This window comes from Camelus ferus, chromosome 11 (genome assembly GCF_009834535.1).
Source record: "Camelus ferus isolate YT-003-E chromosome 11, BCGSAC_Cfer_1.0, whole genome shotgun sequence".
Lineage (NCBI taxonomy): Eukaryota > Metazoa > Chordata > Mammalia > Artiodactyla > Camelidae > Camelus > Camelus ferus.
Genome location: NC_045706.1, coordinates 54,983,237 through 54,998,233, shown reverse-complemented (window position 1 = coordinate 54,998,233; position 14,997 = coordinate 54,983,237). Strand labels below are relative to the sequence as shown.

General features: G+C 51.6%; 1 protein-coding gene across 1 annotated transcript in view; it reads right to left on the bottom strand.

The window, feature by feature from the left end:
• The window catches only part of ANXA11 (annexin A11), a 38,157-nt gene that overhangs the window by 8,770 nt on the left and 14,390 nt on the right, over positions 1-14,997 (bottom strand). Inside the window, exons 2-7 of the mRNA XM_032491583.1 lie at positions 6,356-6,421; positions 5,268-5,380; positions 3,973-4,359; positions 2,581-2,668; positions 2,242-2,336; positions 1,394-1,507 (exon numbers count right to left, since the gene is read on the bottom strand). Coding sequence (XP_032347474.1) covers positions 1,394-1,507; positions 2,242-2,336; positions 2,581-2,668; positions 3,973-4,359; positions 5,268-5,380; positions 6,356-6,413 — 855 coding nt within the window. The 5' untranslated portion in view covers positions 6,414-6,421. The remainder of the gene's footprint in view (positions 1-1,393; positions 1,508-2,241; positions 2,337-2,580; positions 2,669-3,972; positions 4,360-5,267; positions 5,381-6,355; positions 6,422-14,997) is intronic.

Sequence of the window (14,997 nt, the reverse complement as noted above, 5' to 3'; positions counted from 1 at the left end):
AGAGGGTTCCCAGAGCAAGAGAACCAGGCATGGCTTCTTGACATAAAAGAAGTCATTTTTGGCTTAAGCTAATCTGGGATCCAAGCCTGGCCACAATGTTTGCCCATGAACAGCTCAGTAATGATGATGTTAAGGGAGCAGATGTAAAGACTCCCAATTCTCTTTCAATGGTAAAGACTATCCTGAAGCACTTTCTTGAGCTGTTTTGCAGAGTTTAAACCCCCCCAGGGCCTCAACCACCAGATCAACTGGAACCTAAGGGATGACGATGTTGCTCTTTTCTGGCTCTTGTGACGTCAATCAACTAAAACTCGGATTCTGTCCACTGCCCAAGCCCCTTCATGAATATACATGTGCCCTTAGCTTAAAAATTCCCCAATTTTGCAGTTCGAGGAGACACTGCTTTGGGAAAGATCCCCTGTGTTCTACTCATTTGCTGCAAAAGTAATGAATCCTTCCTTCTCCCACCCTTTGGCTTGCTTGTGTCTTTTGGCTCAACACTCACCAAGAGGTGAGCCCAGTTTTGAGTAACACCCTCTTGGGGGCAGGAAAAGTCACTGCACATCAGGCCTCTGAGGAATGTCAGGTTCCTTCTGGGGCACCTGTTCAGTTGACAAAGATTCCCTGTCTGTGGGAGCTGCCCCGCCCGATCCACAGGACACCTGCTGTGGGTCTTGGGAGCCATGGGACTGCATGGAACGTGCAGGACCCTCCTCTAGGTCATAACTGATTGGGTTTGGGGGAGAGTGAACCCAAACAAAGCCCACCAGAACCTGCCCTCTATTTGAAATTTGGACCAAGGGACAGCTGGTCTCCTCTGTGGCTGGATCTGATAGGTCCATGGAGAAGGGTCGACAGGGATGCTGTGCCAAGCAGACAAGGAAGGAGAAACACAGAAGTAGACGGAAGAATGAGGCACACACTCAAGAAGCAGCTGAGACGAGAGAGAAATCTTGCCTGGGGTTCGTCCCTCTCCAAGCTAGGCTGATCATCTTCATCCTCACAACTGATTCTCCACCTTTGTTCTGTATAAGTTCCTCAAGAGAGTTTCTGTTGTCTGCTAACTATAGTGTCCCAAAGAATGAGGTTGATATACCCACACCTCCTACCCATCTTCTTATCACTGCATCACTAGCTTCCTCTGCAACATCAGCTCCTGCTGTGTTTTTAAGGCAGAGAGACTAAGATGCTCCCTGATGATGAGTGGTATGTCATTTGCCCCTTGGGGAAGCCACCAGATGTTCCCCTTTCTACAGCACTTGGACTCCAACCCAGAAGGGTCCAGGAGCCGTGCTGGCAACAGTAGCTAATGAGCGGGTTAAGACACACAACACGGTCCAGGCCTTTCCCCGGGTTGTACACACGCGCACACACACATATAGCACATACACACCTTGATGGCTTCTTTTATCTCATAAGCATCAAAGAGGATCGGCGTCTTCATCAGAGCCAAGATTGTCTTCTCAAAGTTTCCTGACAGTTCAGATTTCAGATCTTTGATCAAATCCTGATTGGACATTCAGACAAACAAAAAAAACTATTTTGAGACTCTACAGAAGATGACTAAGAGGAACAACACCCCAGATCTATAGACCAGCAATATCGGCAGAAAAGCCAAACCTCAGGCCCCAGCCAGACCTGCAGAATCAGAGCCTGCTTTCAAACCAGATCCACACAGCACGTTAAAGTAGGCGAGGTACCGGGCCAGATCACGGGCCTATTCAATATGTACCCAGTGTTACCTTTCTAAGATGCAAGGCCCCCAAAGTTCAAAATACACCCACCCCCGCACTTGCTCAGTACTTAAAGCCCTTTCCTTCAAAGCCCTTCTATCAGGTAAACCTAGGGTGGTCACGAAGAGGGCAGGGGTGGGCCGCCTGGGTTCCCAGCAGGGGAAACAGCCTGTGTGGGAGTCGGCTAACTCGCCCGTGGTCTCAGCGAGTCGTAGCAGAGCCAGGCTGGAACCCAGATCTCTGGGCGCCTCTCATCAAACCTCAGTACCCCTCTCATCAAACCTCAGTACCCCGTGGACTCTGGGATTTCTCCCTCAGAGCATCCTTCACCTCTAGAAGATGCCATCAGCTGAGAGCCAGCAGGAGATGCCCTCATGTGCCTTACTGTCTGTCCAGGAGATCTAGGCCCACTCAGCCCCAAGGAAAAGCAGGAGTAGGGCCATGCTGGAGGATATGCTTTGATTCAGAAGGGACCAGGGCTCCCTGGACCCCCCACCCCAACACTCACCTTCCCATAAGCTGTCTTGAAGGACAGGAGGATCTGCTGCCGTTGCTTGTTGGAGCGACTCCCCAGGCAGTCGATGATGGCCTGCTCATCAGTCCCTGAAGGAAGGAGAGATGGGAGTGGGCAGGGCTGGGGGTTGTGGGGATGCTCTGCAGCTTCAGACTTTCCTGGCCTGGATCTTCCAATTCTCCCAGGCAACCCAACTGCACCCCACGTCCACCTTCTCTTCCTCGACCACTGGGGCCAGGCTGCCCCCACCCAGAGACCCCAGCCCACAGAGCCACCGTGGAAATGCCTGGGGAGTCAGGGTGGTTAGGACTTGTGCCACCCAGGGATGCTCACCAAAGCCCTTCATGGCCTTCCGCAGGACCTCAGCATCTCGCAGCGGGTCAAAGCCAGGAGCGTCTCTGATGGTGCCTCGGTTTCCAAACTGCTCAGACAGACAGAAAGATGCTGTATTCCCCAGAAGAGAGACTGCCCACCCCAGACTCTGGGAATGACCTTTCCTCTAAAAGTTGGGGTACTTGAAGAAGCCTGCAATCAAAAGCACAGGAGACTTCACATTGAGTCGACCTAACATGACTGTTACCTGTCCTTGTGTCCTGGAACTGAAGCTTCTACCTGGCTCCCGCAGCTAGGAGCCCACCTAGAGCTGGTCCTCATGCTGAAAAATCTACCCTATGCCCGGGTCCTCCAGGCCTGGGCCTGGGTTCCTAATGAAGGGGAGGCCTCGGGAACAGGGGCTTGGCCTCTCCCCAAGGCCTCACCACCACGCACACATCGGGACTCCCCTAATGGGCCTGGTTAGTCCACCTTCACGCACATTAGAGAAAAGTGCTCCCCCCGGGATGCAAGCGTACAGCCTTCATGTGGCACACACAGCCTGACTGCCTCTTGGACTAGCTCTGCTTTCCTGGCACTGTTTTCTGCACTCTACGACCTGCCTGCCTGCCAGACTTCTTCCTGACACTGAAAGCTACACTACGAGCAAACTTGATTTTTCCTGCCTAAACTGTCTCTTGGTGGATTATGTAGTACAAACTGGTTTTAACAGAGCTAAGGAGATAAGCTCAGAGAAAAGATAAGGGAGAAGGCAGAGAGGGAGGATGCAGGGCAGGAGCAAAGTAATGTGTGGGTGTCGGGAAGGGGGGAGGGGACCCTATGCCTAAAATTAGTAGTTAACCACATACCACTAGCCCTGCGCTTGGCTGGTTTGGCCATGTAACCATGACAATGAATTCGAGGTTCTGCAAACATGAACTGCTCTCCAAAATGAGCCAAGAGCAACCCGTGAAGGAACTGCCAACAATCTTCCCTTCCCAAAAAGCTGGTTTTAATAATCCTCTGATGGCAGTATGGGAGGACACATCCAGGGGATTGAAGACTTAAAAGCCATCGGGCTTAGGCCTTGAGACCAGTTCTTACAAAACACAGACCCCAGGCAGTAAATAACACAAGCGGGATGAAGAGCACCCAGGGCGCTCAGACCCAGCTCGCAGAGGGACCAGCTAACCAAGCTGGGGGGCAGGAGGCTCCCTAGGCCTCAGGAATACACTTGAGGGATGGGGAGTCTGTGAGAAAGTGACACTCTGAAAACTACAAGTTAGAGGTGGAGGACTGAGCCTGACACCAGCCCCGCATCCCCCCGAGCCTTGCTGCCAGAGGACCCCGGGCCACGTGTCTCAGGCCTTTGGGGCCAGACCGGACAGAGAGTAGCACAGGGCTGGCACTCACCTGAGCTGGGGGCACAGCAGGGGTGATGTTCCCAGACCCCGAGTATCCTGGGTAGCTTGGCACTGGCTGCTGCCCAGGAGGTGGCACTGGCGACTGCCCAGGGTAGGTCATGGGCGGCTGTCCAGGGTAGGCCCCTGGGGGCTGCTGCCCAGGGGGCGGCATGGGCTGGCCTGGCATGGGGGCCCCAGGGTACGGCGGATATGAAGGCATCCCAGAGGGTGGGTTTCCTCCAGGGGGTGGGTACATTCCATAAGGAGGAACGGGCTGCTGGGCAGAAGGGGGCTGCCCAAACCCCCCCGGGGGGACCGGAGGGTAACCGCCCCCAGGGACCCCTGGGTACAGGTTTGGCACGTTGGCTCCTCCAAACGTCCCGGACATGTTGGCCGCCTGAAAGTCCACAAAGCAAAGCCTTAGATGAACAGCCCTGCGGGGCCAGCCATGTTCCATCCATCTGCCCCTCCCGCCCTGAGCCTACAGTGACCACCCAGGAGCCACACTCAGCTCAAGCTGAGTGCAAGCACCATCCATCAGCTTCTCAGCAAGGCCCACCTTGACCACCCAACCTAAAACCCTTGTCCCACATGCCCTGCACCTGCACCAGTGCCCCCTTTTCCTGGCCCTGTGCCCGAAGTACCCACACTTGCTCTGCCACCACACGGTTTCTTCATGCTACTGTCTGTCTCTCCCCTGAGGATGGTGAGCACTCCGGGGCTGGGGTTTTTCTATCCCTAGTGCCTACAGCAGGCCTGGCACAAATTAGAATATGTATTGGTTGTGCTGTTTACATTGAGCAGACATCTGTTTTGACATTATAAAATATACTATGCCTGCCCGTGCTACCAGGCACCTGCTCCCAAGCCCAACCAGAATAGTCATCCACACGTACAAACACGCACTTGCACGTGGCCACTCGTACAGGGCACCTGCACACACACACACACACACCTGCACACCCTCACCCCCCTCCCATCCCTATACTGGGCTCATACAGAAGGTGCTCAATGCATGTTCCATGAAGGCGCCACCCCTACCCAATCCCCCAGAGCTGAAAGGGAAGACCATACAGCCCAGTGCATCCCCTGCCCCTCATTTTACAGGTGGGAAAATCAAAACATGGAGAGGGACAGTGAGCCGGTGAGAGCCCTGATGAAAACCCTTACGGCCTAAGACGCAGCTCAACACGCTTGGCTGCCCACAGGTACACACACACACACACACCTCTGACGCCAGCAGCCTTTGTCCCTCTGGCCATGCTGGTGGCCCCTGGGGCAGCCCAGCAGGAAGGCCAAACTCACCAGTCCTGAGAGGTAGTCCTGGCTGAACTGCCCCGTGTAGTTGGCCACATTATCCAGCCCGATGGGGGGCACGTTGGGCGGTGGGTAGGCAGCACCTCCCCAGGCACCACCACCTGAAAGCAACACCAAACCTATCAGACCCCGGTGGCCTCCAACAGGAAAAGGCAGAGACATCCAGCTCCCAGGTGGTCAGGAGGGGAGGCCAAGCAGAGCCTCGGACAGCTGTAGACCACACGAAAAACACAAGAGAAACGGCAAGAGAGTCTAACCCAACCCTGCTGCTGGAAGAGGAGAGGGGACCTTCCTGGACTTCAAGGGAGGAAGACAGGGTTCAGCAAACACTCCCAAGACCCTCTGCGGGGTATCGAGAATTGAGAAGACTCTGAGGGCCTTGTGTTTAGCTTTTCAGCTCCAGGATCTGGGACGCTTGGGACAGAGCATTGCCTGGAATCACCCACCTGCTCCCTCTTGCTGCTCAGGTGCTGACAGAGATGGCAGTGGCAGGACATGTATGCCTGACCCACTGGCATAGCCTCCCTGCTATTGGCCCACAGCTTCTGGCAGCTGCAGTGGTAACATGTGCCCCTTAGTGAGTGACTGCCTCTACTTTCCCTCTGCAGGGGGGTCCCTGCTGTGGAGAAACCATGCACCTTGAGCCCAGGGCAGGAGAAGTGACAAGGGGCAACCGTCACCCAACAGTGCTCCAGAGGACACTGTGCCAGAGACTTTACCTGGCTATCCCCTTCTTCTCTGGGCCAGCCCAGAGAAGGAGAGATGCTTGAAGCCATTTGTAAAGGAGAAAACTGGGTCTCAGAGAACAGAAGGCATTTGTCCATTGCTATCAGCTAATAAGACGAGACCAGGGCCTGGCCTAGTCCGGGCTTTTCAGAAGTGGCTTCAAACTCAGGCCTTGCCTGGCCCCAGGGTCCACGCTCTTCCCCGGCCCCTCCCCAACCCGGCTGCACTACGGAGTGACGATGGGAGCAAGGAAATGACTGGAAAGCACTAGTACTCTTCCCCTCTCCACAGCTGGATGAGGAGCACAGAGGGCACCGCCTCCACCCCGACACCAGCCCAGCCTCACTTACCTGGTGCCGCTGGAGGGTAGCCGCCTGCGGGTGGGGGGTAGCCTGGTGGGTAGCTCATGGTTAGATCTGAAAGGGAAGAGGAAAGCATGCTCAGGCTCTGCCAGGGGCTCCCGCCAGCCTTGCCGAAGGACGAGACACCCACAACCTGCCCCGGAGAAGCTGCATCAGGCCTGACCCGTGGCAAGCAACCCAGCTCACCCTCAACCTGCTAGGCCCCCACCAGAAACAGCAACCAGGGCAGGCCCAGGCCCCACCACCAGAGGATTCACCACCCACGTGCCTGTGGGTTTCCTTGAAACTCCTTTCATCCAAGCTCTGCTCCCACCTCAGCTGACAAGGGATGCTGCGTGTGTGGAGCTGTTCTCCCACTGCAGAGGTGAGAGTGCACTGCCTCATCCTCAGGGGTCCAGGTCTATTTGCCTTTCTCTTCTTTATCACCATCCAGGCAGCTACAGGGGGAGCCAGAGCCCCTGCCTCCCTATGCCCAACCCACAGACCCCAAGCTATCCACAGTGGCCTCCAAATCGGCTCAGCCTCAAGCTACACTTTTCGTTCTCCAACCTCCGGTTCATCAAGCAAGGGAACCAGATATGGAATCATCGTTCCTAGGAATGAGAAGAGACCTCAGGAGGGCTCATCTGATTCAGGACCTGGAAGCAGGGCCAGTGAGGCAGTACCACCCTGTCTCTACAGATGAGGCAGATGGAGCTCAGAAACGCTAAGTGGCTTGCAAATCACTAGTGAGGGAAGGAGAAAGGCGTGGAACCTAGGGCTCTTTCCTACTGGTGGTGGTGGGATATCCACTCTCACCAAGTCCTTCCGTGTGCAGATCCCTCTGCCATGACCCATGCCAATTAAACTGCCCAGGAGGGACACAAATCTGCCGTGACACCACATACTCGGAGACGGCCACACAACCTGCCTGCTCCTGCTGATAAGCAGTGGCTGCTGCAGTTTGAGAGGCACCCGACAGCAGGTGAGAGTGCGGAAACCGTAGGCTGGCCCGTTAATTGCACCTGCTGACCCCAGGTGAGCTGCTCCTCCTTGCACACAGGGCCCCCAGCTAGTTTTCAAACTGCAGTGTGTATCAGAACCACCTGGAAGGCTTGTTAAACACGTTGCCGGGCTCCACCTGCAGGTTTGGAGCCAGTAGAACCAGAATTTGCCTTTCTAACTATTTCCCAAGTGATACTGCTGGTCCGGGGACCCCCCCCACTTTGAGAAACACCAGACGCCGGGATCCACCTACAAGACTCTGGTTGCCCTTCACAGCTAGGCCGGAGACCTGGGCATGTTGTTTTCAAGGAAGCAGAGGGGCTTCCTTAAGGTGACACGGGTCCCCACAGGGTGGGCCTGGTTCTCAGCCTTATGGGGGTGACAATTTCTTTGGGTTGGTGTGTCCAGAGGTGACTGTAGGCAAACCAATGGGAAGCCTGACAATGGCCTAGTGACCTTGGAGAGAGCTAGAACCGGCTACCTGCGGTATGGGTCAAAGACCCTTTCCTGTGCCTGCTGTGGTGTGGTGACTGAGGTCCCCAGTGGTGCTGCCCTCAGTCTGACCCATCTGCCACAGCCCTCAGAACTCAATGGCGAGGAGATACCCCGGGGATTTGAATGGTGGATGGACTAGGAACCCTCCAATGGGGGAAAGAGGAACCGCCCATTGGGAAAAATGATAAGCTGTAGTCGTGTTCCTGACACGGCTCTCTCTGACTACCTCCCAGAGGAATGAGCCCAAAGGCCCCTTCCACAGTCAGATGGGAAAAAGTCCAAAACAAACAACAAAAAAGCTGGACACTACCTTGTTCCATACACCAAAATGAACCTCAGCCAGACCAAAGATTTAAACTTAAGAAGCGACCCCAAAGCCCAAAGGACATAAAATTAAATCTCTGCATAAGAAACAGACAAGGAAAACAACATAAAGACAAGAGAAATGAAAAATTTAGGGGAAATGTTTTACGATAAGAAAAAGACCAACAACCATCAAAGAAACTCAAATGACGCAAATAATTACTGAAAGGAACTACAGATATTCACCTTCACAAATACGCTGAGAATTGATAACTAAAAATATAGAGATGCTGAAATTAAAAATGACACTCCTTGACCCAGAAACTCTTCTTCTGGAAACCTATTTTCCAGACACACTTACACCTGTGTGAAATAATTCATGGATTTGGATCTCGCTGCAGCATTTGTTACAACAACAAGGTACCCCTAAATATCCACCTACAAGATGCTGGATGAATGAATCACAACAGATCTGTACAAGGGACACTCTGTAGCTGTTTTAGAATTAGCCGGCTCTGTCTGTGGGCATTTGAAATCAGGATGTAATACTGTGTGTAGGCTAAGCTAACTTCTTTGAAAATGTACAAACATAGTGCTGTGTACACACACACACCCCATCCCTGGAATGATAAACAAGAAACTGGTTCACACTGGTTGCCTCTGGAGGGGAAAACTGGAATAGAAATGAAGCTCACTGTTTATATTTGCATTTCTTGCCACATGCACGTATGCCTATTTAAAACAACAACTTTTAAAAAGGCCCAATTCAGGTGGGGATTTCTGAGCTCATTTGAGGCCACGGCTGTTCTTCCAAGATCTGAGTAACTCACACAGGGTCCATTCAGTGCCATGCAGTGCAGCTCTGAGCCCGGGGTTAGTGTTATTATATAAATAGACCTCGGGACTTGGACCTGGAGGGCCTGCTAGTGTTCCCCGCCCGGGGCAGGACCGCAGGCCAGCCTCAGCCGGCTCTCAGGGTGGTGGTGCTCACTCCCGGGGGCCCCGGCTAGAGTCCAGATCTGTCCCAACGATGAGTTCTGCCCTCAAGTGTCCCACAGCCTGGGTCTAATCCCGCACCAAGGAACAGTACTTCACCCCTGGGCCCTGCCTGCTCCCCAAGAGACCACCTCTAGTCTTCCCCTCTTCCAAAAGAACTGTCTCATTTGTTTCCCCACCATTCCTGCCTGAAATAGTTTCGAGTCTATGAACAACTCCCTCTTCTTTCTCTGAGCTCTCCTCAGAACCAAAGGCCCCAGGTGTGGTCCGGAGAGCCCAGGGCAGCAGCTCCCCACCCTCCTGCCTGATCGGTAACACGCAGGTGTCCTGGACAGTGGAGCCAGGATGCTGACTCCTGTTAAATCTCTCCCTTCCATTCTGCCCATTGCTCCAGCCTACTGAGATCTCCTGTGATCCTGACCGACGCTGAGCATCTCAGCACCCTCTCTCAGCTTTGTTTCATGTCTACTGATTGGGAAAGCATGGCACTTGTGTTCTTCCAAGTGAGTGACACAGAAAGGACCCTCCTGAACTGTCACTGCCGACCACTCCCAGCCTGACATCAGCCCACCTAACCAGTTGAGTGTACAGACACTCAACCAGCTACCCGGCCACCTAACTACCACAGCCCAACACCCGCTTCCTCATCTTGTTGGCAACACTTATAGAGAGGGCCTCCGTCAAAGGAGGATTCTAACACATCCCCTGTGCCTGGTGCCCTCCAGGTCTAATAATCCACAGGAGAAAAGCAAAAGCTGCCGGAGGGCCTGGGGCGACCTTTGGGGGCGCCACCCTGGCTCCCAGTGCCCACCTGGCCCCTTCCCAACGATGGCACATCCTAGGATGTGCAGGGGTCAGCACACAACTCTGACTCCCAACATTTACAGTCTTACCCGCTCTTTTGAGAATTAAGAAATCTGCTCATGGCCTTGTCTTTGGTAACTTTGGCCTCCACTGTTTCTCAAAAGAGGCCCCCACCAGAGCTTGCTGTCCTTGGTGAAGTCGGCCCAGCACCTGGGGCTGCCATATCCTGGCTCAGAGGAAAGCTTGGGCAGGGCTTCCGGGGCCCCTCCTAGGCTGTCCAACCCTCACTCTCCATGACAGAAGGGGACACACTGAGTTACAGTCCTGTAGATCAGCCTTCCCTGTGGCATCTATGAACATCACACCTTCTGTGCTGACCCACGCCTCCCTCCTACTTCTGCCCTTCAACAAAAAACAGGTGCCTGGGTAGGAATGCTTCACACATGATTCCAACAGGCTGGGCACATCCCCATTCTGTGCCGGCTCTTGTCACAGCACTCTGTCTTGGGGACTCACTGGAGATGGTCTCCTCATGCAGCAGGCAGCTGGCCTCTTCGGGGATTGTTCCAATTCCTAGAAACCAGCCTCCAGAGAACTTGGGCCTCTGGGCCTGCCTCTCCTGGGGCAGGCTGCAGCACAAACACCACCCTCCATTCCTCCCTGGAACCATCTACCTGCAGCAGTGCACCTGGTTTCATCCAGCTACGGCCTGCTCTGGCTAAACTGGTGCTTCTCAAACTTCAGTCTTCAAAACAATGATGGGCTTATTAAAACCCAGATTGTTGGATCCTTCCCCCAGTCTCTGCATCCAGAGGTTTGGGACAGGCCCCCAAACGTGCATTTCCAACACGCTTCCAAGTGATGCTGCTGCTGCTTGACTCTGGACCACACTTTCTGTAGCACTGCTTCATTGTGCTTGAAAATCACATGGACAGCTGGCTAAACACGCCTTGGCCTTGGCCCCTATCATTCTGGGCCCTTCAATCTGGGATGGGCCTAGGAACCTGAAATATAAACAAGCACCCCATCCCATCTCCGGTGATTCTGATATAACTGATTCTGTGTTCTCCATTCTAGGAAACACTCTTTCCGTTAAGGTACTTGGACACTTTCTAGCTTATTCTATGTAGTCTTTACTCCTAGCAGTATGCTCCGAGGACAAGCAAGACCTGGGCATCCCAGGATCTCATCAGACCAAGCCTCAGTTTGCTAGGTGAATGTTGAAAACACATGGCAGATACATAACGGGCTTCTCAGGAACTGTAAAATGGCCTGTTCCTTAAGCTGTGTACATGTACACAAGGATACCATTAAATTTCAAGGGCTCCAAAAGGGCCCTAACCAAAGTTCCCAAACACAGGAATCTAGAAATGCTGTGTTAGGGAGAAGAGACGAAACCACCCAGAGCAGGAGGCACCTCACTGCCCACACCCAGCCACCCCCCACCCCCCATGGGGAGTCTTGTCGTTTTCCCACCCCAACAATGGGAGATGGAGATACGGGCTGGGCTATGCACTCTGCACATCTTCTGGTGTCCTGTCTGACTTCCAGGGACACAGAAGAAAAAGGAAGGATGGTGGCAGGGCCATGCCTAGCACAAGGATACAACAGTTCCTGCCCAGAAGGCCAGGTGGGGACCAAGCTTGCAGCAGGCTAATGCTGGGAGGAGGCAGAGGCCTGAAAGTATCTCCCTGGGCCAGAAGCCACACGGCTTTGAGATCTCCCCTCAGTGCCCGGCAGTAAGCCAAGCAGGCCTGGACTAGAGTGGATGTTTTTGTGGGATGACCCCTCCACTGGCCTTCCCTGCCTGGGGGCTAGAGTATTAATTTTTAAATATTAAATCCTCAATCTGTTTCTATGCAAAGATTTAAATACAGAGTTAAACCATGCAGCTCAGATGATCCCTGCTGATTTATCTTTAAAAATAAAAGGAAGAGAAGACAAGCCACAGAATGGGAGAAAATGTTTAAAAAGAAGTATCTGATAAAAGATTGTTATCCAAAATATAGAAAGAATTCTTAAAAACTCAACGATAAGAAAACAACTCAATTAAAAAATGGGGAAAAGACCAGAACAGATATTTGGCCAAAGATACACAGATGGCAAATAAGCATATGAAAAGATGGCAACATCCATAGGGAACTGCAAATTAAAATAACAATAAAACACTGCTACACATCTATTAGAACGGCCAAAATCCAAAACTTGATGGCACCAAATGTGGGTGAAAATGTGGAGCAACAGGAACTCTCATTCATTGCTGGTGGAAAGGCAAAATGGAACAGCCACTTTGGAAGACAGTTTGGCTGTTTCGTACAAACTAAACATACTTACTCTCAGCATATGATCCAGCAATAGCGCTCCCTGGTATTTACGCACAGGTGCTGAAAACGCATGCACACAAAAACCTGTACAGGGATGTTTATAGCAGTTTTCCTCATAACTGCCAAAACTTGGAAGCAACCAAGATGTCCTTCAGTAGGTGAACGGATCCATAAACTATGGTATATCCAGACCATGGAATATAATTCAGCAGTAAAAGAAACGAGCTACCGAGCCATGAGAAGACACGGCAGAAACGTAAATGCACATGACTAAGTGAAAGAAGCCAGTGTGACAAGGCTATGCACTGCATGATTCAAACCATATGACATTCTGGAAGGGGTAAAACTATGGAGAAGTTAAAAATCACTGACTACTAGGAGTTAGGGGAGGAAGGAACAAGTAGGCAGAGCATCAGGATTTTTAAGGCAGTGAAGCTATTCTGTATGACACTAAAGTGGTGGATGTATTAGTTAAAACTCATATAACGTCCAACACCAAGAGTGAACCCTAATGTAAACTATGAACTTTGGGCGGTAACGATGTGTCAGTCTAGGCTCATCAACTCTAACTCTGAGGCAGGGTGTTGACAGTGGGGTGGGCGGTGCATGCGAGGGGGTGGGGGTAGATGGGAAATCTGCACTTTCCACTCAATTGTGCTGTGAACCTAAAACTGCTCTAAAAATAAATTACATTTAAAAGTAAAAAATAAAAGGAATACAAGCACATTGTAGGGAAATTCAACTGGAATAGAAAGACAAAGTGAAAAGCAAAATTCACTCTCCCCTCTAACCCCCTAACCAAAGGTCACTACTGAGCAGTTTCCAAAGTATAATTTAAGACCAAATAAATAAATAACACACATACATAAATGTATATGCATATACATATATACACACATATATGTACATATAGTTTATGTATATTCATACATATGTACAATTTTTTTTAAAAAATGAGAGAAATTTGTTTCCTTATCTGTAAACCCTTTTTTCTTTTTTTGATGGAATACTGGGGCTTGAACTCAGGACCTCAGGCATGCTAAGCATGTGCTCTACCACTGAGCTATACCCTCCCCCTGTTATCTGCAAACTCTCCTCGCTCCAGAGCAAAGCTAGGTTTGGGCAGGCTCAGGTGTAATTAATCACCCACATCCCTACCTGGCCCACCTCCAGTACCCGCCTGTCGGGGAGATGAAGAGGTTAGCCAGCCCTGAGCCGGCCTGAGCTGCTCCTGACTTCCATAGGCTGCCCATACTGCTGGAAGGCAGAGATCCAGAGCAGGGAGCAAATGGGGCCCCAAGCAAGACAGAAACGTCAATTTAAGGTAGTTCAGTTCCAAGAATCTTACACAGAGAAGGATCCCAACCTGGGAGCTGGGCCCTCACCTACCCAGATGTCGGGTGTGAGAGGGGGCTTCACTTTTAGGGGCTCTTCCTTCTTGGATATTAGGACTCCTAGAGGTTCCTCTCTTTGGGTTTTCACCCCAAGCCTAGGTTTACAGACTTCTAACATGTCTATATCGGAAGGGAACTTGAAGATTATCTAGCTTCCAACCACCTCGTTTTCATAACTAAAATACGCCAGGGACACAGCTTACTCAAGTCACAAACACATGGGGAAAGGGTCCGTGGTGGAACTCAGCCTGCTGAGAGCAGAGCCTGCCAGCCTTCCCCTAACAGGGCCACGCTGCAAAACCTGTGACAACTTCAACCTGGACTGGTCCAGCTGGGCCTGCCAGGAGTGACCTACTTTATGAACTCTCCTCCAAGAGCAGCAGGAAGACAGTGCAGTAACAGCTTTAAACTGGGGTTGGCCAAAGCCATTCTTCATTGCCAGGAGGTTCCAGAAACCCTAAGGTGCCTGGACTCACACTGCGCCCCTCTCCCCACACCTACAGGGATGAGAGGAGCCAAGCCTGCCCAGCCCAAGCTCTGCCATACACAGTCATTCAGTCTTCCTCAGGTCTAAGCTGGACCCCTATTTCCAGCTCAGCCCCACCAAGCAGAAACAGGCAGTGTCGCTCAGTGCTTCCTGAACTGTGTTCTCTGGCACCAGCTTACATCTTATGAGTTGAGAATTTACCAGGTACCCAGTTTGAAAAAAAGAGCGAGTGAGAGAGATCAGTTGTCCAAAAACTTTGGAAAATGCTGCCTCCCACCTTCTCCTTCCAGGAAAGTGCCAATTCTTGATATTGTAATAAAGGCTCTGAGAAGTCCTGTAACAAAGCAGCCTGCTTAACTTTATCCCCAAATTTCCCAAACTTATTAGGCAATAATCATAATAGTTAACATATATCAAATACTTATTATGTCCTAGGCACTGTGTTAAGTGCTCTACATGGAAGATAACTTTATAACAACTCCGTAAGACAGATTCTAAGATTATGATTCCCATATTAGAGATAAGGAAACCAAGACATGGAGAGATTATACAATTTACCTAAGGTTACATCTAGTAGATAACTGAGCCAGGTTTCAAACCCAGGCAGTCAGGCCCCAAAGCTCAGGACTTTCACCCCTGGCCCCAGAAACTAGTATTTCAAAGACTCTGAAAGCACTCGTTGATGGAACAGCATGGAATGAGGAAGCAGGACACCTGGTTTCACCATGATTCCCAGGTACTTCATTCAAGGCAGTCCAGGGCAGTAAAGAATGTGAACTCTGAGGCTGGGCGGCCCAGGTTCAAATCCCAGTTCTGCCCTCTACTAGATGTGTGATCTTGGGT